We start from the raw sequence: 26,227 nt of genomic DNA on the forward strand, positions 1-26,227 counted from the left end.
CTCAAAGCACTGGCACCTGTAAATGATATTTTGAGACAGTGGAAATGAGATTTGTGAGTATCTGTGATTTCTGTTGGTGACAAAATCCAAGGGAGCAGTAGGAATGCCATATGGTTTCTTGCTTCATCCACCACCAAGGGAAATGCTACATGTCAGTTAGCAAAACTCATTTTCTTCCCATTCGGATGCACAGGCTCCTGAACCTGGCCAAGAGGACAATGGGTTACAAGGGAACAGCTGGACTCACTGTCTCCCAGCTGGCTTCTGACTGCGATGCCGCCAGAGTCCACAGACGGATCTAAATGCGACAGAGGTGAGAATGGGGGACACTTAGGGTAGTGGGGTGAAAGGTCACAGAGGGCAGGAACTTTGTTTAGAGAATGGCCTTGGCACGTCTCCCGTAGGCTCTGGTGACTTGATTGGCATCCCAAGCGAGAACTAAATTGCTCCATGCAAAATGAGCACAGAGCAGGGAGGTGGCCCCGGGGGACCTGGGGAGAGACTCCTTCAGAAGTGGGTGAGCCATTGAAATAGGAGCTCTCTGGAGCCCCCGCCACGTTGACGTCATCTTCAGGTACACAGGAAGTAAGGGCAGGTGCTGGGTCCCCTCTAGCCCAGTGGGATGGAGCCAAGGAGAGCCCAGGTAGTGTGCCCCCAATGAGCTCACAAACATAAACGAGCCCTGGGAACCTCAGGGAGAGCATGGGGGGAGGGGTTCAGTCCCATTGGGAAGATCCGCCCAGACAGGCGGAGGTGGGGCGGGGCAACCTGGGCTGCAGGCCTCCTGGTGGTACTACGGAAGCTCTAAGGATAAGGACCCCCCCCCCCCAAGGCCCTGCTGCTTTTAGAATCGAATCCCAGAGTCCACGCAGCCCAGGGCTGGCATGCACAATTCCTCCTGGATTCAGCAGAGGGAGCCGGCGGATAGCAGCAGGGGCCCTTCCTCCACTCCAGGAGCTCTCCCAGGAAATGCTCCCAGTGCCTGAACCCCAGGGCCCCCTGGGCTGGAGCTGCCCTCCCGAGCCGCTTTCCAGCAGAAACCCTTGGGGAATGTGAAACTAGGGTCTAAGCCCTTCTGTCCTTCCTGGTCCACGCACGGTTTCCACTGGAGGGGGGTGGGGAGACTTCCTTTGAAGACCTTCCTCTGCAGTGTTGCTCTTAAAATCATGAGGGCCCATGGCACTATGGCCTCCTCTAATCTCCCATCTGGCTGCGCCCTGTGGACCACGTTACTCCTGCTGGGCAGATTCTGCACTTGACCTTGAAGAGGTTGGACTAGGGCCATTAGAACTGATAGGCCCCAGGGGCCCAGTGCTATGGTACAGGGGGATTAAGCTGTCACCTACAACACCGGTATCCCAGTTGCTCCACTTCCAATCCAGCTCCCCACTCCTGTGCCTGGGAAAGCAGCAGCAGATATCCCAAGTACTTGAGCTCCTGCACCCACAGGGCAGACCCAGATGAAGTCACAGGCTCCTGGCTCCTGGCTTCAGTCTGGCTCAGCCCAGGCTGCTGTGGTCATTTGGAGAGTGAACCAGCAGATAGAAGATTTCTCTCCCTCTCTCTCTGTAATTCAGTCTTTCAAATAAATAAGATAAATCTTAAAAAAAAAAAGAAAGAAAAAGAAAAGAACCACAGGCACTAAAACGACAACAAGCTAATCACAAACCACTGAAGATTATAAAGAAGCAGGACAAAGTTCTCCATTCCTTCATTACAATTCTTTTTTAATATTAAATACCAATTTTTGCAATATTTCCTAGAAAATAGTTCAGAAACCTACAAACAAAAACCTTACTCACTACCACTCGGTATAAGGAATAAAATATTCCAAGTACTATTAAAAGAATAAATACTATTTTTCTTTTTTTTTTTAAAGATTGATTGATTTGAAAGGCAGCGTGACAGAGAGGGACAGGAGAGACAGAGGGGAAGGAGGAGGTATCTTCCATCTACTGGTTCACTCCCCCAAATGGCTGCAGCAGCCAGGGCTGGGTCAGACTGAAGCCAGGAGCCAGGAGCCTCATCCAGGTCTCCTACAAGGGTGGCCCAGCACTTGAGCCATTTCTGCTGCTTTCCCAGGTGCATTCGCGGGAAGCTGGATTGGAAGCGGAGCAGCGGGGACTCAAATCAGCGTTCCACTATGGAATGCTGGCGACCAAAAGCAGCAGAACCCGCTGTGTCACAACATCTGCCCCCAAAGACTATTTTTCAAACAAATTCTTCCTTCTTGATGCCTGGAGCCAATGGTTCTCAAATTCTGCTGCACATTTGATTCACCCTGAACCAACAAAATCAGAGCCTCTAGGAGTGGACATTAGAGTTTGAGAGACTCTAGGTGATTCTAACGTGTGGCCAAGTTTGAGTCGGCCCAGGAATTCTCTACTGGAGGTGGGGACAGGAGCAGGGAGCCAGGGCTCTGCCCATGGAGTGGGCTCTGTTTCCGGTCCTCTGTCTCAGGGGTCAACACTTCCCCTGGGGGATCCTCTGTGGATCCAGCCCTTCTGAATCCTGCCAGGGCTCTCCTGCATTTTTGGGAGGAAGCTGCCATCTGCTGGCCGATTGAGAAAACGCAGCCCACAGGATGTGGCGGCTGGGAACCCCACAGCAGCCCTGGGAGGGCACAAGGCCCGGGTGGGGGGAGCCACCATCAGTTTGTAGGTGAACAGCTCTGGGGTCCTGCAGAGTGCTGACGGGAAGGGACAATGGGGCTCCCAGGCACCCCAAAGAAAAAAAGCCAGGATTGGGGGAAGAACCACAACAAGGCAAGGGATTTTAAGAGGAGACAGTCACCCAGGGATGCAGAAGCAGGGTCCGCCTGCGAATCCCAGGACGGAAGCGGAAGGTGATGGACACGTCACTACCTCCAGGATGGGCCTCTGCTCCACCTTCCCAGGATTGCATCAGCCCTGGCGTAGTTCACTCCTGCGGGCATCTGTTTACTGCTCTCTGCGCTGAACATTCTTTTCAATCCCCAACATCTGAGTTAATGTTTTCCATGTTTCAGGCCTCGGTGAACTTCAGCCATCACCTCCTCCAGGAAGCCTGCTCTGACTGTCCTGTCTGCGGCACCCCGGCCTCACCTCCTGTCACTCTGGACCTGGAACCACCTGTTCACTTGTCTACCATGAGAGTCTAAATTCCATGAGGGCAGGGATACCACTGCACCTCCAGCACCTACTCCAGGGCAGGAAACAGCAGGAAATGCTGGTTTACTGAGTTAATTTTTCTATGGCATTTTGAGAGTATGAGTCGTCACAGCCTGGTATTCCTCCTTCATGTAGTAAAGCATTCCAATCGTACTGAGCCCACGTGAGTCAGGGCAGCTGACCCCAACATGAGGCCCAGGCATGGACCTGGCAAATCACTGTGTTCCAACAGCCTGGCACGTGATTGGTTCAGGGATGAACACGTGACCCAAGCTGGCCCAGTGAGATTCAGCCCTGGGACTTTGGCTGGAAATACAGGGAGGAAAGACCTGAGGATGCTGAGCTGGTAGGATACGAGCAGGAGCTGCTGGCAGCCACATTGCCACTGTGAGGATAAAGCCAGCCAGAAGGTGGAGCGGAACACAGGGAAGGAGAGCTGAGAGCAGAGAGGCAGCGTCGTCGGGCAACACCCTTTCATCACGTGCAGCCAAACCAGGGCGCCTCCTGCTCCCTGAGCCTGGGCTGCCCCCTCCCAGAAGCCAATCCGAGGCAGTGTCTGTTCCTGAAATGAAATCAGAGGTCGCTGGTGTAAAAAGCAGAACGAGGGGTGTGACTAGTACCCTTCATTTTATTTGTACAAAATCAAACATCATTTGCAAGGCCTCTAACACAGCTAGGAACATATAATAAGCGTGGGCATTGTTATCAAACTACTCAAGATATAAGTTAAAAAGAGACAGCTGCTCATTGGGTGCCATGTTCTCAAATGGTGCTGGGGTTTTAAGGTCTGGGAGCCAGGGAGCGAGGTGGTCTCTCAAGGTCTTGCTGCCTTGATCTCCTTTTCCACCCAGCGCCTTTCCCCACACTCCCGTCCTGCTTCCAGGAGAAGGAGCCCTCTCTGGACCGGAAGGCACAGCCGCCAGCCGCCAGCCGCCAGCCGCCAGCCGCCAGCCACCAGCCGCCAGCCTCCCTCAGCTGTCCGCGCTCAGCGAAGAACTGGCTGTTGCCAGCAGGGCAGCAAACAATGACCCAGGCTGCTTCTGCAGGACCTCGGGCCGGTCAAACTCTACAACCTGGAAGAGGGGAGAGACAAGGGAGAGGGGGCGGGGCCGCAGTGAGCCGTCACCCTCCTCCCCTACCGCCCCCACCAGGGGGAGGGGGGACCCTGCCTCTCACCTTCCCGTTGCTCATGACCAGGATGCGGTCGCAGTTGAGGATGGTGGTGACGCGGTGGGCGACAATGAGCACCGTGCAGCTGCGGAAGGCCTCCCGGATGACGCGCTGGACCAGGGCATCCGTCTCCACGTCAATGGAGGCAGTGGCTTCGTCGATAAAGATGATCTGGCCGAAGCAGAATGGGGCTGAGGGCGGGCTCGCCTGGCCCTGGAGACCTGCGCCCGGCCCTGGTTCTGCCAGGAGTTCCCGAGTCCCCTCCCCCACTCCCACCCCACCCTCCAGGTGTCCCACCCACCCACTCTCCAGGTGTTCAGCTCCCTAGCTGGAAAATCAGAGAACTGAGCTGAGCACACATATTCTTGACATGGGGAAGCGGATGCGAGCTAACTACACTTCAGTGGCCGGAGAACTGAGGTCTGGGGCCTGAAAACGGCCTGGCGGCCACATCTTACTCTGTTAACCCCCTTCCCATTTGCCTGAATGCAAGTGAAGCTGCACTCCTCAAAGCAGAGCACGCACACACCCAGGGAGAGCCCACGGTGCCCACTGCCACCATCTCCTATAGAAAGACACTCGGTTCACGTATTGGGAAATTTAACATGGGTCCTATTCATTAACCATATGCACAGAAAGTATGATTTAACAAATGGGACAGTTCGGGATGGGCCATTTTTAAAAAAGAAGCATCATTAGCGAAAGAGTGGTGGTCCACGGATGTGACAGAATCGCCCCGTGAGAGCGGGCGCTCAGTCAAGCCTCCCATGCTGGCGTACCTGGGTTTGCTTCTCTTCTTCAACTCCTGACCAGCCACCCAGGAAGGCAGCCGGTGGCAGCTCAAGTCGCTGGCTTCCTGCCACCCACATGGGACTCCTGGCTTGAGTTCCCAGCTCCTAGCTTTGGCCCTGGCCAAGCCTGGCTGCCATGTTAGGCATGTGGGGGAGTGGACCTGTGGGTAGGAGAGGAGTTTCTCTCCCTCCCCCCATCTCTCTCTCAAATGAAGTTTCCTAAAAAACCATACATGGATGAGTCTACATGTAAGACGCAATAGAGAAGTAATTGCAGCACCAAGTGGCGAGGTGCTTGTGAAAGAAGGAACTGAGAAGTTGGGAAAGCACTCCACAGGCATCGCAAACTCTGTTGTTCACCTCTCGTAGGAAGGGGCGGGGAGTCCTACCTCCCCGGAAACTGGGCCCCCTCATTAGATCTCACCGAGATCTCCCAGTTTGACAGCCTGCAGCCTGCATGAGTGTTTTTTTTGCTTTTATCATAAATTAACCATGGAGAGTGTGTATGTGTGTGTGTGCATGGGTAAATGTGTGTGTATGCGCGTGTGTGTGTTGCCTCACTTGTAAGAGAGCTCTGCTCCTGGATACCCAGGTACTGAAATTCTAAAATATCTGGAAAACTTTGAGAAACACCTCTACATTAAACTCTCAAGAATTATGGGACTGGTGTTGTGGCACAGTGGGTTAAGCCACCGCCTGCAACGCCAGCATCCCACATGGGTGCCAGTCTGAGTCCCACTTACTCTGCTTCTGACCCAGCTCCCTGCTGATGCACCTGGGACAGCAGTGGAGGATGGCGCAAGAGCTAGGGTCCCTGCATCCACACGGGAGACCCAGATGGAGTTCCAGGCTCCCGCCTTTGGCCTGGCCCAGTCTTGACCATTGCAGCCCTTTGGGGAGGCAGTCAGTAAATGGAAGATCCCCCCCCCCCTCTCGTCTTCTCCCCCTCCCCCGTAACTCTGCCTTTCAAATAAGTAAATAAATAATTCATTTTTAAAAATTAGGCACTTTTCCCCTGAGTCAGCGGTCTTGTCATTCCCAGTTTTATTAAAGACAAAAGGGACGTCCTGTCCCGTGTCTGAGTTCTGAGAAGGATGCAGTGGGCAATTTCTGAGCCGCATTTCCAACCTTTTGCCCTTTCCCAGGAGGAGGGTGCCCCAACTGGCAGTGGTGCAGCCATTCAGCCCAGCTGTGGGACATCAGGGGATGGGGAGCCAGACTGAGAATCCCCAGCCACCGGCCTGCCACCGCCCACACCACCGCAGATGCATGTGCAATGGCCAACCGCGAACGGAGGGGGCGCTGTAGAGTCCGGGGTCACAGAGCCAGAGCCAGTGCCAGTGCCACGTGCGTGCCCGCAGTGACTCCCCAAGGCCACGGGGGCAGTGGCAGCCTCACCTTGGAGCTGCAGAGGAGGGCCCGGGCAATGCACAGCAGCTGCCTCTCCCCCACGGAGAAGTTCTCACCGTTCTCCACCACGGCAGCCTGCAGGCCCTCGGGGAACTTCGAGATCTGCAACACAGGGCAGAACAGGACCACGTGCGGGTGGCTGCAGGGCCACGCCTACCTCTGGCGTCACCTGCTAACGTGAGTAGTCCTCCCTCCCTCTCCCGACACCCCTGTCTGGTCACCATGCCAACCTCAGGGCCTTAGTGTGTGCCGCTCCCTGTGCCTGGAATGTTCTCTCGAAGACCTTTTCCCAGCTGCCCCCGCGCTGTCTGGTCTGAGCTCTACTGTTAGACCCTGTTAGCGGCCTGGCCTGGGCACCCCACCGAGAGGAGCTGCTCCCCCACAGCAGCGTCTGTTGATGCCCTGATTGCGTCTGCAGCACGCACGCACCACTCCCCGCAAGCATCTCACTTGCTGCCTTTGCTGCCCCTAAGCTGAGAGCCCAAGGAGAGCAAAGCCCTCCTCTTCCCCATGGGTGCTGGGCCTGGGGCCTGGAGCAGCGCCGTCCCAACGCCCTCAGCCGTTCTTTAGGAATTCCAAGTCATGTTATCTCCGTGAGATGATTTCATCCCTGGCCCGAAGCCACAGCGTCTGGACGGTTCCACGAGGGGAGCCCCTGTTGAAGATGAGAGTCGGGCTGTGGGAGCTACTCACAGTCGCGCTCAGGAACGTCCTCTCCAGGACCGCCCAGATCTGCTCATCCGTGTGGCGGCCAAAGGGGTCGAGGTTGAATCTGCGAGAGGACGCACAGTGGTTGGCAACCGCCCTCAGCCTGGGGACGCCCCCTGATGGCCACCGGGTGCCGTCAGAACCGGGCTGCGGGCAGCAGGGAAACGCGCGGGGCCTCCAGGACGGAGCGTGTTTCTTGTGCCTCCCTGGCCCCTCCCACACCTTCCTTGTGCGGGCAGCAGCCCCGCAAGTTTTATCTTGGAAACCCCTCTCCAAGTCCATGAGTCCAGGCGGGGCTCTGCCACCCACTCACCCAAGGGGCGGGACAAGTGAGTATAAGCCAATCATTCCACCGCACTCTCCGGCCCCTGTCATTGGTTTGGGGTGGGAGGGTCACCAGTCAGAATCTCATGATTTGAAGGCAGCGATGGGGAAAGAGACGGGGTCCCTCGGGCGGAAGCAAACAGGCGGCACTACTCAGGGCCCTCCTGTGGAGCTTGAGAGCAGTGTGAAAGCAGAGCTGGGCAAGCGGCTTCCTGACTCCCACCCTGGCCTTCCCAGAGTCACCCAGCGATGGAAGCCTGAGTTTGCATAGGTCACTTGGGCACTGTTTGGTTCTGTTGTAGAATATACAAGGCATGGGGCCGGCGCTGTGGCACAGTGGGTAAAGCCGCCACCTGCAGCACCAGCATCCCATATGGACGCCGGTTCAAGTGCTGGCTGCTCCTCTTTGATCCAGCTCTCTGCTATGGCCTGGGAAAGCAGTAGAAGATGGCCCAAGTCCTTGGGCCCCTGCACCTGTGTGGGAGACTTGGAAGAAGCTCCCGGTTCCTGGCTTGGGACTGGCTCAGCTCTGGCCATTGCGGACATTTGGACCTCTCTCTCTCTCTCTGCCTCCCTGTAACTCTGCCTTTCAGAAAAATAAAGAAATTAAAAAAAAAAAAAAAAGAACCTTAACAGACCATTCAACCAGCAAGCATCAGGTTGGGATCCATCTGAACTTCGCCCTGGGCCAGGTTTGCCCTTTGCCCTGGCGGAGGCCGTGTGACAAACACTTCTGTGTTATGCAATCACACAACCATGAGGGCAAGCTGTTAACCTCTGCTCTCTGTCTCCCCAGTTACACAGCTGCGGGAAGGGCCAGACACTGCATCGAAGCAGCAGTGGGCAGAATGTCAGCTCTGAGCGACACTTGATAGAATCCGAAGCGTTTCCACAGAAGGGCTCACTGGACACCCGCACTCCCATGAAATGGGCATATTTCCCTCATCAACGAAGACAGTTAGGGTTTAAATGGCTTGTTCAAGGTCACGCCACAGGCCAGTATGAGAGCCAGGCTGGAATGAGAGACACACAGGAGAGGGTGGAGGATTCCAGGTCTCCTGGATTCCAGTCCAGGTTCCTTCCGAAGCGAGAGGGAACACCGCAGGCGGAGGCAGATGACTGGGGTTACACGCCAGCTTTACTATTGTCTCATGTGTCCTCAAACGGGACACCTTCTTCTCTCAATTCCGTTTCTTCACGCGGAAATGGGGATCACAAACCCACCTCGCTAGGGTGTTGTGGCAGCCAAGTTAGATACCAGTAGCATCTTAAGGCACATGTTCGTGTACGTGAGTGCCAATAACATTTCCATTTGTACTACCCTTTATAATGATTTGCCTAAGTTCTACCTTAATGCAGTAGCTTCTCATGACTTGCTCTATCAGTCCCTTCATAGCACAGAGTGTGCTGTGCACACGCTGTTCACCCTCCCTGGAGAGACCTCTCCCTTCTTCCACTAGGAAAGCTCCAACTTATCCTTTAAGACCCGCTCAACTATCCCCTCCTCCGTGAAGCCTTCCTGGATTCACACAGGCAGAGCTACTCACCCTACTCTGTCCCCCTTAGAACCTTGTTCCTATCTCCCATCTAAGTCATTACTCCTTACACTACCATCCATCAAGTCTTTTTATCCCCCCCCCCAAAAAAAACCCTTAGATTTAAGGAATACAGACTTCATGCATTTCCTAAGTAGTGATTCTTCCCACCATACCCGCCCTCCCACCCCTCTTCCTCCTCACCCTCCTATTCCCAGTCCCATTCTCCACTAAGATCCATTTCCAATCAACTTTATACATGGAAGACCAACTCTATACTAAGTAAAGAGTTCAACAATTTGCAGGAAAAAAAAAAAAAACTATTCCTCAACAGTTGAGACAAGGGCTATTCAAGGTCATTGCATCTCAAACTTAATTTCACTTTTTTAAAAGAACTTAATGAACTTTAACATCAAGTCTTATGACTCTTCAACTACACTCGGGGGAGCAAGGGTCATGTTCCTTCATCGCCGCGCCCCCCTCTCCAGCACCATGTCTGGTCCTGAAAGGAGCTCAGAAAAAGCAGGTGACGCAGACAGATGCATGAAGGAAGGGGCGCTGGATAAATGTGGAAGGGGTGAAGGGACATGAGTGACGGGGTTGGCCCTGAGGCACTGTAGGCAAAGCCTGCACCTGTGGCAGCGGCAGCCCATGTGGGCACCAGTTCGAGTCCTGGCTGCTTCTCTTCTGATCCAGCCCTCTGCTATGGCCTGGGAAAGCAGTGGAAGATGGCCCAAGTCCTTGGGCCCGGCACCTTGGAAGAAGCTCCTGGCTCCTGGCTCCTGGCTTCAGATTGGCCCAGCTCCAGCTGTTGTGGTCATTTGGGGAGTGAACGAGCAGATCAAAGACCTTTCTCTCTGTTTTTTTTTTTTTAAGATTATTTATTTATTTGAAAATCAGAGTTACACACAGAGAGAAGGAGAGGCAGAGAGAGAGAGAGAGAGATCTTCCATCTGCTGGTTCACTCTTCAACCGCTTGGAGCTGAACTGACCAGAAGCCAGGAGCCAGGAGCTTCTTCCAGGTCTCCCACGAGGGTGCAGGGGCCCAAGGACTTGGGCCATCCTCTACTGCTTTTCCAGGCCATAGCAGAAAGTTGGATCAGAAGTGGAGCAGCCAGGACTCAAATCAGTGCCCGTATGGGATGCTGGCACTGCAGGATGCGGGTTTACCTGCTACACCACAGCGCCAGTCCCTCTCTCTGTTTCTCCCTCTCTGCCTGTAAGTCTACCTCTCAAATAAACGAATAAATAAACGGTGAATGGACAACGAAGGAATAAATGAGGAATGAATGCTAGGGGAATGGTTGGGGAACGAATGATGCAGGATGGAATGACCAAGGTCCTGTGCGGTGGTTTAATACCCGGCCCTAACTCTGTCCCTTAGATGTCGCTGCAGCCTGGGGCGCCAGCTCGTTCTCCGACACCGCAGAGATGTCCTCCGTCTCCAGGCCTTCGTGCTCCTTGGTCACTAAAGGCCACTGTCCAGGAGGAGCCCAGATCTGGGCGCAGCTCAGTCCTGAGGTGGCTTCCAAAGAGACAGCGCATGAAGAGGCAGCCAGAGGCAGTCCCTGGGCCTGGCTCAAGTCCCCTGGGCTGGGGCCAGGCACCCTGGAGGAAGCCGCACCTCCTAACCCTGGCAGGGGCAGGCTCTGGGCGCAGGGAGGGGAGGCTGTGCAGCTGTGGGCAGAGACCATGGCAGCCACAGGGCAGGTGCTCCATGGGGTGTCCTGAAAGTTGACCAATGTCATCAGCTTTTGAAGAAATCCAAGTACACCTGGCTTTCATCTAGGACGTGACGGTGTACAAAGTGGCCTTGTGTGTACCTGAGCCTGGTCCGTCCTCAGCAGCCCTTCAGTACGCTGGCTGGGGTGAGTCCTAGTGTCCCCTCCTAGCCCAGCGTAACCAAGGAGAGGGTGGCAGCCCAGTGCAGGTAACTGGCCAGCTGGTTCTGGAAGGCTGTGGCTCCCCACAGGCAGTTTCCTCTGCCCCTGCACGCACCTGATGGTTCCGGAGAGCAGGATTGGGTCTTGTGGGATGACAGCAAGCTGGGAACGCAGGTCCTGCAGGCCAAGGCTGCAGACATCCACGCCGTCGATAAGGATCCGGCCAGCTGTGGGCTCTGCCAGGCGGAAGAGTGCCGTACCCAGGGAGGACTTCCCTGTGGGCAAGACACAAGTGGGGCTCCGTCCCCCGAGGCCTCCCTGGCATTTACACCTGCCACGCGCCCCCAGCACCCATGTGTGGTCATTGTGAGCCCCGAGAGTGTTAGAGGGTCAGTGTCTCTGCTCCTAACAGTGCAGAGTTCTTACAGTCAATATAGGGGGGCAGTGTTCTTACAGTCGGCGTAGGGGGCATGGACAGCACTCCTGGGTCCCCGCCAGTGTTAGGAAAATGGTGCAGTTTTATCTATGGTGCAACCTACACCCTGACACCATCCTAGGCTCTAGCCCCTGCTGCCATTGCTGGAAGCCAGGTGGCCAACACAGCCCAACCACTGGTGTCAAGCTCCACCCCCATCCTAATGGGATTCGATGCTCCTGCTTCCCTGCCCGCCCTCCAGCAAAGTTTTAAAAGGACCTGTTCCTGAACATGTGGCTCTCTCCTCTCTCTCTCTCTCTCTCTCTCTCTCTCTCTCTCTCTCTCTCTCTCTCTCTCTCTCATCTCCTCTCTGCTCTCTCCTCTCTCGTGGCTCTTCTTTCCTGCTCTCTGCTCTCTCCTGCTCACTCTCTCTTCTCTTGTCTCTCTCTGCTCTCCTCGCTAGCTCCTCTCCTCTCTGTCTCTCTCTTATACTCTCCTCTTCCTTTTTCCCTCTTTGCCTCTTCCCTCCGATCTGCTGGTTTTCCCAATAAACTCTGGTGTTTGGTGTGTTTTGTGACAGCCTAACAGCCAGCCCACGTCTGTGTGGGGTTTTGCACACACACACCATGCTATATTTTTAAATTTCTTTCCTATATTAAAAAAAAAGTGGTGTTGGGGAGACTGATGTTGCGCCACAGCTGGTTATGCTGCCACCAGTAATGCCAGCAAACCATAGGAGCAATGGTTCGAGTCCCAGCCGCTCCACCTCTGATCCAGCTCCATGCTACTGTGCCTGGGAAGGCAGCAGAGGATGGCCCAAGTGCTTGGGTCCCTACACTCATGTAGGAGACCCAAATGGATTTCCAGGCTTTTCTGGCTTTTGCCTGGCCTAGTCATGTGTGTCATGGCCCTTTGGAGGAGTGAACCAGCAGGTGGAAGGTATCTCTCTCTCTCTCTCTCTCTCTCTCTCTCTCTAACTCTACTTTTAAATAAATCAATAATTATTAAAAAAAAAAAAAAATCCACCCTAAGATCCTATATACAAGAATTCTCTTGGAACTTGAAGCAGGCAACAGGAGCAGAGCCAGAGCTGAGTGTGGCTTTGTCTTTAAGACAGCCCAGCAGTCTCCCCTTCCTACGCCCAATCCTCACAAGTCACATCCATGCCACCCATCAGGTCTGAGGGGGAGGAGCTCTGAGTCCTGTTGCCCTGGGGGAAGCCTGCTGAGAGCTTCTCTGTCCCAGACCTCAGGCAGCTGGTGGAGTTCAAGGTCAAGAGGAAGGAACCCACCAAAGAACACAGTGGGGAGCCGTCACCCCGCAGGCAGACCCAGGAAGGCTGCAGCCACCCCCACCCGCCACCTGCGCAGGGCAGCTCTGGGGTACCCAGGTGGAGGCGAGTGACAATCTGCCCAGGTCCCCCCAGAGGTGATCAGAGAGGAAGGGAGGCACAGAGGTCAGGAAAGGAAAAGGAAGACGGAGGAAGGAGAGGAAGGAAGAGAGGAAGACGACTCAGCTTTCATCCCCCGCTCTGCCCACCGCTGGCCAGCCCCTGCTCACCCTGCGCGTCTGTGCTCCGGCGCTGGCCCAGAGCCCAGGCCCCACAGCGGCAGCTCCCCCCCCCCCCCGCCCATCACTCCATGTTTCACTCCTTGGCACCCTGGCTACTTTCCCCCACGACAGCAAGGACTGAGGGTCCAGCCCATCAGTGAGTGCCTCGCACAGGGCCCAGAGCAGAGTGAGGCTGGAGCGCTAGTGGGGGACGGGACACTCAGGCGCCCCCAGTGGCGAACACAGGATGTTGCCGGGACGCTCAGCTCACCTGAGCCCGTCCTTCCCACGATGCCCACCACTTCTTGGCCGCGAATGGTGAGGTTGATGCCTTTGAGGACGATGGGAGTGTTGTCTCGGTATCTCAGGTGATAATCCTGGAATGTGATTTCCCCACGCTGTGGCCACTCAGGGGGACATCTCACGTCTTCCACGTGCAAAGGAGCCTCAGACACGCACAGCTTAGTTTTAAAGGAAAACAAGAAAGAGAGAGAAAGATCAAGAGGTTACTCTCCGTCTTTGCCCACCTCCTGTGGACTTGCCGGCCTCCGGCTGCTGGTTGTGCGATTGTCCCAGCCGGCCCTGGGCCAAGGTCAAGGTGCTGCTGTGTGATGAGAGGATCACCCCAGGAGGAACACCTGCCTGCCTGCCTCCCCTGAAACCCACAGCATCTTATCCCAGCAGGCAGAAAGCCCTGTAGGCAGCCCCCTGCTATTAACAGGGAGAGCGTCCTGTTCATTGTGTGAGGCTTTAAAGAAATAGAATCCAGGGTAGCAGAGATAAGGAGCCCCTAGAGGGTGTGCTTTAAAGTTCAGAGCCCTGGTACATTCTCTCTCTCTCTCTCTCTCTCTCTCTCTCTCTCTCTGCCTTTCTCTGCTCATCCTGTGAGCTGGGCCTTTTCAGATACATTCCACAGGCAAAGACACAGGGACTCCCACAAGCTGAACGTTGTGTTAAGATCACACAGCTGGGGCCGGCGCTGTGGTGTAGCAAGTAAAGCCACTGCCTGTAGTGCCGGCATCTCATATGGGCACCGGTTCGAGTCCCAGCTGTTCCACTTCCAGTACAGCTCTCTGCTATGGCCTGGGAAATTAGTAGAAGATGGCCCAAATGCTTGGGCCCCTGCACCTGCACGGGAGACCAGAAAAAGCTCCTGGCTCCTGGCTTCAAATAGGCACAGCTCTGGCCGTTGTGGCCAATTGGAGAGTGAGCCAGTGGATGGAAGACCTCTCTCTCTCTCTCCCGTGATGGGGCAGGAGGTCCAGCTTCAGAGGGCTCTGCCAGCGAAAGTCTGTGTGCTGTCACAAAGCAAGAGGCTCAGCCCCCCAAAGCCTCGGTTTCTCCATCCAGATAATGGGGCTAATAATTCCACCAGCTGCGGATGGGGTTCACCGCACGCACACTGCACGATTGCATCTCCCTAAGAACTCGAGGAGGAAGCACTGTTAACCTTGCCCATTTTGGAGACAGGGAACAGAGAGTTCCCATATGGCACGCACAGGGTTACACAGCTGGTGCAAGTGGCAGAACCAGAATTTGAAGGCAGGCAATCTGGCGACAGAACCTGTGCCTTAGATACACACAGAGGCGACCAGGATCGCCATCAGAACTGCTGTCCTCAGACAAACTCCTCATTTCTGCAAAGAGCAGCTGGTACCCCGCTGCACCCACGAAGACAGGGGTGTGTCCACAAGGGGATAGCCGGTAGGAGGAGCTTCGGGATCCTGAACACAGCTCCAGGAACCGAAGGGAAGAAAGGCCAGGAGCCCCGGCTGCTTCCTGGGAGAAAAATCCCACAGCAGCAGCAGGCCGGAGGACCTGGCAGAGGTCCCAGAAGCCACGCCCCCCCGGCAGAGCTCCGCCCCCCACCCCGGGGGACCCAGGCCCGCACCCACCCTCAGGTACTGCAGTATCCTCTCGGCAGCCGTGAAGTACGCCTCTGTCTCCGAGCCAGTCCGGGTCGTGGCCTGGAAGTTGGACGCCAGCTGGAAGCAAGGGCGGGGGCTGCTGGGGTGCGCTCGCGCTCACCACGCTCCTGCCCCCGCAGACCAAGGCAACGCCCCCCCTCATGCAGGGAACCCAGGCCCATGGTGCCTTGCAGCCCGTTTCTGAGTTCAGTGGCCACAGAGGTGGGCAGTTGTCGGGGAGAGTGCACCCCACAGGCGCTGCCCCACCCCAAACCTCCTCTGCCACCTTCCTGGTTCCTGCTCAGATGCTCTGGGCCACAGTGCCAGGAGCCCACTGAGCACGCGTGCAAGTGTGCCTGAAACCTGGGGGGCCAAGCACGCACCCAGAGAGCAACCCTCAGCCTGTGGGGAACAGGAGCCCGTGGAGAAATGCAGGGACAATCCCGCCGCATAGGGGGCCCCAGAGGAGCCCTGGCGACCTCTGCAGGGACCTCCTTGGCTCTCCTGGCAGATTTTCTTCCCAGCTCCCTGCTTCCTGTTCCCTAAGAGTGGCTCCCCAATAAGCCGCCTGCAGCCCAGTCCTCGCCTGGGTCCCTGCCTTCTGGCTAGAGAAGTAGAGACACTTGCAGGAATTGGCGTCACCAAAGGGGAGAACACCAGGGCCCGTGTGGCGGCCACGCCGGCATCCTCTATCAGACAGCTACTTCGTGTCCACCTGCTCGGCTTCCTACTCCGCCGCTCCCTGCTAACACACCTGGGAAAGCAGCAGAAGACGGCCCAAGTGCTTGGGCCCCGGCACCCGCGTGGGAGACCCAGATGGGGTTCCAGGTTCCTGACTTTGGCCTCGCCCAGCCTCACTGGGAAGTGAACCAGCAGATGGAAGATCTCTCTCTCTCTCTCTCTCTCTCTCTCTCTCTCTCTCTGTGTATGTCTCTCTCTGTCACTGTCTTTCAAATTAATAAAATGGTGAAGAAACCGAGGCCCATAGAGAAGGAATGCTGCACAGAGAATCATCCGGAAACTGGAGGTGGGGCTGGGACCAGGACCCCAGTCTTTGTGCTGTTCATCAGCCTGGTCCTAGAGGTGGGCACGCAGGATGCACAGAGGCTGCTGGGTAATGAGTTCGCAATACATTCATTCAACAAACTCTCACGGAGGGCTCTGTGCCAGGTGCTGGGTGGCCAGGCTCTCTGCCCCAAAGCTCAGCAGACACAGGCCTGCCCTTGAGGTGTTCCCAGCAGGACGGGGAGATGGAGGTCGGCAGGGAAGTTCTGACAGATACCCTCCACGATGCAGCTGGCACGCGAGGTCATCAGAGTCCCCAGGCGGGGCGGCCACACTCCTGGGAGCCAGCACTGGAGCCCCATTTTACAGGACTTGGAAAGCTGGAAATGGCTGGAGACGTGTGTTTCAAACCGAGGAAACAGCCTATGCAATCCCTGAGAGTAGCAAAGGGCAGAAGCACCCAGGGATGGACAAGGTACAAGCCGCTAGGCTGCGGCCGAGGCAGAGCGGGTGGGAAGGGGAGGAACAGTCCAAGAAGGTGGACAGTGCTGTGACCCAAGCGGGGACAGGAGGCCAGGTGGGTGGGAGGCTGCCTTGCCTCCGATCACCCAGGGTATCAGACACTGGGTTGCCTTTCCAGCACACCCTCCATTGTGTTCAGCCTTGTGCTCTGGGGAAGCTTAGTTAACCCAAGCCAACCTCATTCATTCTACTCCTCTCCTCAGTGACTGGTTTCCTTGTGGGTCCCTAACACAATTCTGACCAATGAAGCATGCGGAAGAGTCAGATGGAGGATTCCGGAAAACTGTCCCTCATCCTCAAAAGAGGACATGTGGTTAAAAGGGTCCCTGCTCTAGCCTTTGGCTGTTCTTGGGTAAATATGTGTTTGTTGGAGTTGCAGCAGCCATTTTGTGGCCACGAGTAAACAACATTGAGGACAAAGCCAGCCTGTGGATACCAGAGCAGGAGTGTCATGGGTTCATGCTATGCTGTGAAGTAGAGCAACCGTACCCAGCCTTCTCGTTACATTAGTAAGTTCCCAGCCTGGCACAGCCATTTCACAGAGGCATTTCTGGCATTTACGTATTAAGTTCTTAGGGCCACAAAGCAACGTGCTATGCGATTCTTGTTCCCCAAGGCGGGAACGCATGCAGGCAGATGTCAGGGAGGCATTGGCTCACGGGGGTGTGCCTGTGGGGGTCCTGGAGCCAGATGGCCCCTGGCCCTCAAGGGTCTCAGGCCCCACGGCTCAGGTCCGCCCCAAGACCACCGAGCACGCGGAGGTTTCCAAACGAGGCGCTGACGGGATGAGAGCCACCGTGGAGGCCACGCCAGAGTGTGGAGGGCGGGCCGGCAGGCACCGAGGGCAGGGCGGCCAGGAGTGAGCGACCACCCCGGGGCAGCAGATCGGGCCATAACAGCGACCCCACGGCCCGCGGGGAGGCAGCTGGTGCAGCTCGACAGCGCCCACCCAGCGCTGGAACCCCCAGTGAGCACGCGCGTGCGTGCATGCGTGCGTGCGCGCGGTGCTCGCTGGGAGGGCGGGCCTCCGTGCGGCCCCATAGGGCTTTGCGGGGAGCAGCCCTGGCGACGCGAACCCTGCGCTCTCCCTGAGCTCACGCTCCCGGCCTGGGCCACGCAGCCCCGGGGCATTCTGGGCCTTGGTGAGTCCGAATTCAGCCCTGCAGCAGTCCTGCACTGGGGTTATCCTCTCTGGCTGTGGAGCGGGGGCCATCTCTTTATTGCGGTGGGAACAGCACTGGTGAGCGTGCCCTGGGCGTGCAGGCCGGGCCTGCAGTAACCCTCGCGTTCTCACGCGCCTCACACGCTCAGCCTTTGGCAAATGAAGCCCAGGCACGGAGAGGTTAACAAATTACCCAGAGCTGCACAGCACCTGGGCGTTGGCAGAGCCCGGCTGGGACCTGGGCGTGGCCGACCACCCGGTCTCGCCCACTTCACTGTCTGTGCAGCGTGGTGAGACAGAAAAGGGAGAATGTTTGGCAAGCACCTGGCACGGCGGCCTCTCGGCATCAGCTTCCGGTGAGCTCTGCTGTCCTGTGCTGGCCACGTGTCGGAGTCTGCACACTGCGGGACCTGCAAGGTCCTCTGGGCGCACAGGACGTGTATGTTGTGCGTGTGCACAGGACATGTGTGTGCATAGGACCCAAGTTTGTGCACAGGATTTGTGTGTGTGCACAGGAACCATGTGTGTGCACACAGGATGTATGTGCATAGCATGCATGTCTGTGCACAAAACGTGTGTGTATATGTAGTACACTTGTGTGTGCATAGGACATATGTGTACAGGACACATGTGTACAAAGGAATGTGTGTGCAGAACATGTGTGTACATAGGCATGTGTGTGCACAAACAAGATGCATGTGTGTATACAGGACATGTGTATGTGCACAGGCTGTGTCCACCTATGCAGGACACATGTGGGTGCATAGGACATGTTTGTGTATACAGGACACGTGTATTTGCAGAGGACACAGGTGTTTGCACAGGACGTGTGTGTGCACAGAACGTGTGTGTACATAGAGCATGTGTAAGCATGTGTATGTGCACAGGATGTGTGTGTGTGTGTATGCAGGACACGTGTGTGTGTGAGTATGAACCTGCAGCAGAAGCTCAGCAAAGAGCCCAGTGGAGCCTCTTGGCATGCCCAGAACAAGCCCTGAGCATCAGGGACTGCTGGAGCTCTGTGGGACACACACAAGTCCCAGGCCGACTGGGGAGGAGGCCACAGGACCTCCGAATAAGCCCTGCGGAGAGCACAGCTCCTGAAGCAGCTGCCTCTGGCCTTTTGTTCAGTCCTTGCTCAGCCCTTCTGTGGGCCTCTGCGTGATAAACTTTGAGCAGATGCTTCTTCTCCACGGCCATGTCCGCGCCCCTGCCCCCAGTGCATGGTTATAGAACTCAGGCCATGAGATGCACAGGTCACCATCTCACAAGCCCCTAGAGAAGTTCTTACAGAGTTGGGTTCCAGGGTCCTGTGACTTAGAATCTTTGGGTCCCCTGTCATCCCCCCCAGAACCCATTTCATGTCTGATGCACACTCAAGTTGCAGAGGATCCAGGGAAGGGGCTGGGCACCCCACCTTTGCCAGGATCCAGAGAAGCCTAACAACTCAGGGCATGAGCAGTGAAGGACAAAGCCAGATCTGGGAAACCAGGGGGCTCTACTAACGTTCTGCTTGGACAACTCCTGCCCCTCCCAGAGCCTCTGTGTCCCCATCTGAACAAGCAGAGTGTTGGACTCTATTGCCTAGGAGCTCCCCTCCGCTCCCCGAGTGCTGTGATTTCCAATAAGTCCCTTTACACACAGACTTCCCAATTCAAGGGGACCGCATGGAGACAGCAACACAGCCAAAGTCAAAGACCAGGTACACAACCCCTAAGAGCACAGGTGGCCAGAATGAAACCAACTGCCCATGGTCCCCCTGAGTCCATCCAGGGACCCCAGGCCACAGAGAGGCCCAGCCCAGGACGCCTCCCTCACCTGCACCACCATGCTGAGAGCCATGATTTGGTAGGAATAGGAGGTGGAAGAAATGTCAAAAGCCACGAACAAGGCTACAGCCAGGGTCACCAGGTTCGTCATGAACTCCATCCTCAAAGCCACCCAGCGTGTGGAATACAGAAACAGCAGCAGGTAGTTATTCTGTGCATCTGTCAGCCTTTTAAACCTGAGTAAGAAAGCACAACAGAAAACCCCATGGTCTGTCCAAGCCAGGGTCTCCCCAGGGTGGACATTGCTTGCTCCCTCCAACGCCCGGCTCTCCACTCTCACAGACATAATCCCATCTTAGGTTGGGGGAGGATCCCTTTCTGCACAGTGGATATGGGTGGTGCTGGACTGAATCCTGGCCCAGACTGAGGAGTAGGCCTAGAGCAGGTGCTTCAGGGATGGGCTGGTGACCCTGATAACCCAAAGAGAAGGAATAAAGGCCAAGATGGGTGAGTTCAGGAGGAACAGCCCAGTCAGTAGGTGCTGTGGAAGGTCTGAGACAACCATCTTGCTACCCAGGAAGGCAGAGTGGAGCTGCCAGGGAGCCCTCGAGCCCTGGATGGTAAAGCAGCCCTGTGGAGGGTGCTGGGAGCAAGGATCTCCAGAAGTGAGTACTTACCTGTGTTTCTTCATTTGTCTCACCCAGTAGAGATGAGTCACCCCCTTCCCCACTGCCTATTGTTTATAGACTTTTTTTAAGTACAAATGAATGAGGAGGTCAGTTTAACAGATAGCTGTGCATCCTCTCCCTAATTTAGCCATGGTTAATATTTTATTATCTTTAAAGTCTTTTTTCGAGCTAGTTTGAATTATTTTTTTCTGCCACTTCCAACCAAAAGAGAGCTGCCAATCCCAGCTTGCACACATCACTGTGGTGATCTTCCATGTCAATCCTCAAGCTATACTGTTATTGACTGTAGTGTTTTTGCTGGACTTAAATTTATTTTAGAATTTTTATTAAACCGGGTTGGTCCCAAGATGCTGGAGTAGGGAGGGAGCTTACTGCTCTAGTCCAGGAGGAGATAGTTTAAAAGAAGTGGAGAGAGTGTAGTCTCAGGGAAGAGTTAGGGAGAAAACAGCACAGGAAACTCTACCTAAATCAGAGGGACACGGTGGACCTACGTGGAGGGCGTGGGTGCTCACAGTTCAGGACTCCAGCAGCCAAGAACCTACACACCAGCATTGGAAAGTGAGGTGAGATCAGACCGCAGCAGCCCAAGCCACTGGCAAAAAAGCTGCAGGAAGAGCCTAGAGGGAACCTTAGCTTGGAGCCCTGTGAGGGAAAGTACACCAGCCAAACTAGAGGAGAGAAAAAAAATGGATGGGACGGATGCATTTCTTTCTCCTGGATCACTTTACAATGGCGTCCTGTAACAAGCTGATAGAGCAGGCACCATTTTGGACATATGTAACAGCTGTGCCTGCTCGTGTCTGCACCTGGCAACCAGCCAAGTGAAGACTCCTGACTGGTGGTGAGAACTAATGTGGGCTAGGAGCTTGTGACTGTGTGAGGCTTCTGTCCTGGGTTTGTGAAAAAACTGAGAGTGTGTGGGAGGACTCACAGCGTGGCTGGGACTTTGAGCAGTCTCAGTGGGAGATGCCACAAGCTCGGGCAGTCCTGGTTACCTGGTGAGAGACATTGGTAGGGAATCTGAGCTTACACACTCTGAGGACTGCACAGATTCTTTGTGTGGTCCTTGGGACAGAGCAGATGAATATTATACCCACTGGGGCTAGCGCTCAGGCACTGATCTCCTTTGAGAAGAGGAGCTAAACTGAGCAGAATAAATTCCCTTCTGATTAAAAAAAAAAAAGAAACGAGCCGGCGCCACGGCTCACTAGGCTAATCCTCCACCTAGCGGCACTGGCACACCGGATTCTAGTCCCGGTTGGGGCGCCGGATTCTGTCCCGGTAGCCCCTCTTCCAGGCCAGCTCTCTGCTGTGGCCCAGGAGTGCAGTGGAGGATGGCCCAAGTACTTGGACCCTGCACCCCATGGGAGACCAGGATAAGCACCTGGCTCCTGCCATTGGATCAGCGTGGTGCGCCAGCCGCAGCACGCCGGCCGCAGGGGCCATTGGAGGGTGAACCAACGGCAAAGGAAGACCTTTCTCTCTGTCTCTCTCACTGTCCACTCTGCCTGTCAAAAAAAAAAAAAAAAGAATTAAAAAAAAAAGAAACGAACACACCAAACCTGGGTGTGTGACCTTAGGCATGCCCTTAACCCTGGAGAAATGAACAGAGCTCCTGCCACACCCACTACAAGCCTCTAGATACTCACTGAAAGCGACAGTCCACTTATCTACAGTCATAGTACAAAGATAAAAGCCAGAGCAGGAGGGGGAGGAGGGGGAGGAGGAGGAGGAGACAACCAATGAGTATCTCCGTGAATGCTGAAGAACAACTGCACCAATTCAAGAAACAAGAATAAGGAAAACAACATGACACCCCCAAAAGAACATGGCATTTCAATACCAGATTGTGAAGATGATGAGACAGAAGAAATGGAATTCAAAAAATTTCTCATAAGGTTACATAGAAGTAATCAGAAGCAAATCCACTAACTACTGAAATCCGTATGGGGGCAGAGACAAGATGGTGGAATAGTGAGGGTGCGCACTGATAGTCCGGGAAAAGATAGTTTAATAAAAGTGGAGTTACCATAGTCTCAGGAAAAGGCTCAGGAAAAAATTGCAGAAGAAACTCTTCTGGATCTAGTGGATGTGACACAGAGGACCTACCGGGAGAGCAAGGTCGCCCACCACGTGGAAGCCCAGCCACAGACACATTAGAGAGCCTTAAAAACAGAATGGGTGAAGCAGAAGAGAGAATATCGGACTTAGAAGACAGAGAAAAAGGCCGACGCCACGGCTCAATAGGCTAATCCTCCGTCTTCCGGCGCCGGCACACCAGGTTCTAGTCCCGGACAGGGCGCCAGATTCTGTCCCGGTTGCCCCTCTTCCAGGCCAGCTCTCTGCTGTGGACAAGGAGTGCAGTGGAGGATGGCCCAAGTACTTGGGCCCTGCACCCCATGGGAGACGAGGATAAGTACCTGGCACCTGCCATCCGATCAGCGTGGTGCGCCAGCCGCAGCGTGCTGGCCATGGCGGCCATTGGAGGGTGAACCAACGGCAAAGGAAGACCTTTCTCTCTGTCTCTCTCTCTCACGGTCCACTCTGCCTGTCAAAAGAAGAAGAGGAAGAAGGAGAAGGAGAAGACAGAGAACAAGAAAGTATACAGTCAAACCAAAGAAAAGAAGAGGAAATTAGAAATCTAAAAAATATTGTCGGGAATCTTCAAGATACTATTAAAAAACCCAACATTCGGGTTCTAGGAGTTCCTGAGGCATGGAGAGGGAGAAAGGATTAAAAGGCCTTTTTAGTGAGATACTAGCAGAAAATTTCCCAGGTTTGGAGAAGGACAGAGACATCCTAGTACAGGAAGCTCATAGAACCCCTAATAAACATGACCAAAAGAGATCCTCACCACGACACATTGTAATTAAACTCACCACAGTGAAACATAAAGAAATTATCCTAAAATGTGCAAGAGAGAAACGTCAGATTACTCTCAGAGGATCTCCAATCAGACTCACAGCTGACTTCTCATCAGAAACCCTACAAGCTAGGAGAGAATGGCAAGATATAGCCCAGGTACAAAGAGAGAAAAACTGCCAGCCCAGAATATTATATCCTGCAAAGCTCTCATTTGTGAATGAAGGTGAAATAAAGACCTTTCATAGCAAACAGAAATTGAAAGAATTTGTTGCCACTCATCCAGCCCTGCAAAAAATGCTTAAAGATGCGCTACACAGAGAAACACAGAAACACAGCCATCAATATGAAAGAAGGTAAAGGAAGGAAACCTCAGAGCAAAAGATCACAGGGAATTCAAAGCATATATTAGAAAATATCTTTGGGAAAATGGCAGGGCAAAGTAATTACTTATCAATAGTCACATTGAACACTAATGGACTCAACTCTACAGTTAAAAGGCACAGACTGGCTGAATGGATTAAGGAACAAAACCCATCTATTTGCTGCCTACAAGAAACACATCTTTCCAACAAAGATGCCTGCAGACTGAAAGTGAAAGGCTGGAAAAAGGTATTCCATGCCAACAGAAACCAAAAAAAAGCAGGTGTAGCCATATTAATATCAGACAAAATAAACATTAACACAAAAACTGTTAAGAGAGACAAAGAAGGACACTATATAATGATTAAGGGTTCAATTCAACAGGAAGATGTAACTATTATCAATGCATATGCACCTAATTACAGGGCACGGGTTTATTTAAAAGATATGTTAAGGGACTTAAAGGGAGACTTACATTCCAATACAATAGTACTGGGGGACTTCAATACTCCACTCTCAGAAATAGACAGATCAACTGGACAGAAGATCAACAAGGAAACAGCACATTTAATCGACACTATTGTCCAAATGGATCTAACATATATCTGCAGAACTTTCAATCCTACATTTAAAGATTTTACATTCTTCTCATCAGTACATGGAACCTTCTCTAGGATTGACCACATACTAGGACATAAAGCAAGTCTCAGCAAATTTAAAAGAATTAGAATCATGCCATGCAGCTTCTCAGACCACAGTGGAATGAAGGTGGAAATTAGCAACTCAGGAATCCTAGAGAGTATGCAAATACATGGAGACTGAACAACATGCTCCTGAATGAACACTGGGTCATAGAAGAAATCAAAAACTTTCTGGAAGTAAGTGAGGACAACAGCACAACATATCAAAACTTATGGGAGACGGCGAAAGCAGTGTTGAGAGGAAAGTTTATAGCAATAGGTGTCTACATGAAGAGATTGGAAAGGCACCAAATAAATGAGCTTTCAACGCATCTCAAGGATCTAGAAAAACTGCAGCAAACCAGACCCAAATCTAGTAGGAGAAGAGAAATAATTAAAATCAGAGAAGAAATCAACAAGATTGAATCCAAAAATACATTGCAAAAAATCAGCCAAGCGAAGAGCTGGTTTTTTGAAAAAAAAAAAAAAATTGACACCCATTGGCCCAACTAACTAAAAAAAGAAGAGACCCAAATCAATAAAATCAGAGATGAAAAAGGAAACATAACAACAGATACCACAGAAATAAAAAGAATCATCAGAAATTACTACAAGGACTTGTATGCCAGCAAACAGGGAAATCTGTCAGAAATGGATAGATTCCTGGACACATGCAATCTACCTAAATTGAACCATGAAGACATAGAAAACCTAAACAGACCCATAACTGACAGAAATTGAAACAGTAATAAAGGCCCTCCCAACAAAGGAAAGTCCAGGACCAGATGGATTCACTGCTGAATTCTACCAGACATTTAAAGAAGAACTACTTCCAATTCTTCTCAAACTATTCAGAACAATTGAAAAAATGGAATCCTCCCAAATTCTTCCTATGAAGCCAGCATCACCTTAATCCCTAAGCCAGAGAAACATGCAGCATTGAAAGAAAATTACAGACCAATATCCCTGATGAACATAGATGCAAAAATCCTCAATAAAGTTCTCGCCAATAGAATACAACAACACATCAGAAAAATCATCCACCCAGACCAAGTGGGATTTCTCCCTGGAATGCAGGGATGGTTCAATGTTCACAAATCAATCAATGTGATACACCACATTAACAGACTGCAGAAGAAAAACCATATGATTATCTCAATAGATGCAGAGAAATCATTTGATAAAATTCAACAGCCTTTCATGATGAAAACTCTAAGCAAATTGGGTATAGAAGGAACATTCCTCAATATAATCAAAGCAATTTATGAAAAACCCATCGCCAGCATCCTATTGAATGGGGAAAAGTTGGAAGCATTTCCACTGAGATCTGGTACCAGACAGGGATGCCCACTCACACCACTGCCATTCAACATAGTTCTGGAAGTTTTAGCCAGAGCCATTAGGCAAGAAGAAGAAATCAAAGGGATACGAATTGGGAAGGAAGAAGTCAAACTATCCCTCTTTGCAGATGATATGATTCTTTATTTAGAGGATCCAAAGAACTCTACTAAGAGACTATTGGAACTCATAGAGAGTTTGGAAAAGTAGCAGGATATAAAATCAATGTGCAAAAATCAACAGCCTTTGTAGACACAGGCAATGCCATGGTTGAGAAAGAACTGCTAAGATCAATCCCATTCACAATAGCTACAAAAACAATCAAATACCTTGGAATAAACTTAACCAAGGACGTTAAAGATCTCTACGATGAGAATTACAAAATCTTAAAGAAAGAAATAGAAAATGATACCAAGAAATGGAAAAATCTTCCATGCTCATTGATTGGAAGACTCAACATCATCAAAATGTCCATTCTCCCAAAAGCAATTTACAGATTCAATGCGATACCAATCAAGATACCAAAGACATTCTTCTCAGATCTAGAAAAAATGATGCTGAAATTCATATGGAGATGCAGGAGACCTCAAATAGCTAAAGCAATTTTGCACAACAAAAACAAAGCCGGAGGCATCACAATACCAGATTTCAGGACATACTACAGGGCAGTTGTAATCAAAACAGCATGGTACTGGTACAGAAACAGATGGATACATCAATGGAACAGAATAGAAACCCCAGAATGGAAAAAATTTTCGCAAACTATGCTACAGATAAATGATTAATAACCAGAATCTACAAAGAAATCAAGAAACTCCACAACAACAAAACAAACAACCCACTTAAGAGATGGGCCAAGGACTTCAATAGACATTTTTCAAAAGAGGAAATCCAAATGGCCAACAGGCACATGAAAAAATATTCAAGATCACTAGCAATCAGGGAAATGCACATCAAAGCCACAATGAGGTTCCACCTCACCCCGGTGAGAATG

General features: G+C 52.8%; 1 protein-coding gene across 1 annotated transcript in view; it reads right to left on the bottom strand.

Moving 5' to 3' along the window:
- Nucleotides 1-3,763: 3,763 nt before the first annotated feature.
- The window catches only part of ABCC11 (ATP binding cassette subfamily C member 11), a 76,217-nt gene continuing 53,753 nt past the window's right edge, over nt 3,764-26,227 (bottom strand). The window contains exons 21-28 of the mRNA XM_070063160.1: nt 19,351-19,537; nt 14,832-14,921; nt 13,208-13,397; nt 11,086-11,245; nt 7,214-7,292; nt 6,509-6,622; nt 4,326-4,490; nt 3,764-4,222 (exon numbers count right to left, since the gene is read on the bottom strand). Of these exons, the coding sequence (XP_069919261.1) occupies nt 4,121-4,222; nt 4,326-4,490; nt 6,509-6,622; nt 7,214-7,292; nt 11,086-11,245; nt 13,208-13,397; nt 14,832-14,921; nt 19,351-19,537 (1,087 nt within the window). The 3' untranslated portion in view covers nt 3,764-4,120. The remainder of the gene's footprint in view (nt 4,223-4,325; nt 4,491-6,508; nt 6,623-7,213; nt 7,293-11,085; nt 11,246-13,207; nt 13,398-14,831; nt 14,922-19,350; nt 19,538-26,227) is intronic.

The sequence above is a fragment of the Oryctolagus cuniculus genome, chromosome 18 (assembly GCF_964237555.1).
Source record: "Oryctolagus cuniculus chromosome 18, mOryCun1.1, whole genome shotgun sequence".
Lineage (NCBI taxonomy): Eukaryota > Metazoa > Chordata > Mammalia > Lagomorpha > Leporidae > Oryctolagus > Oryctolagus cuniculus.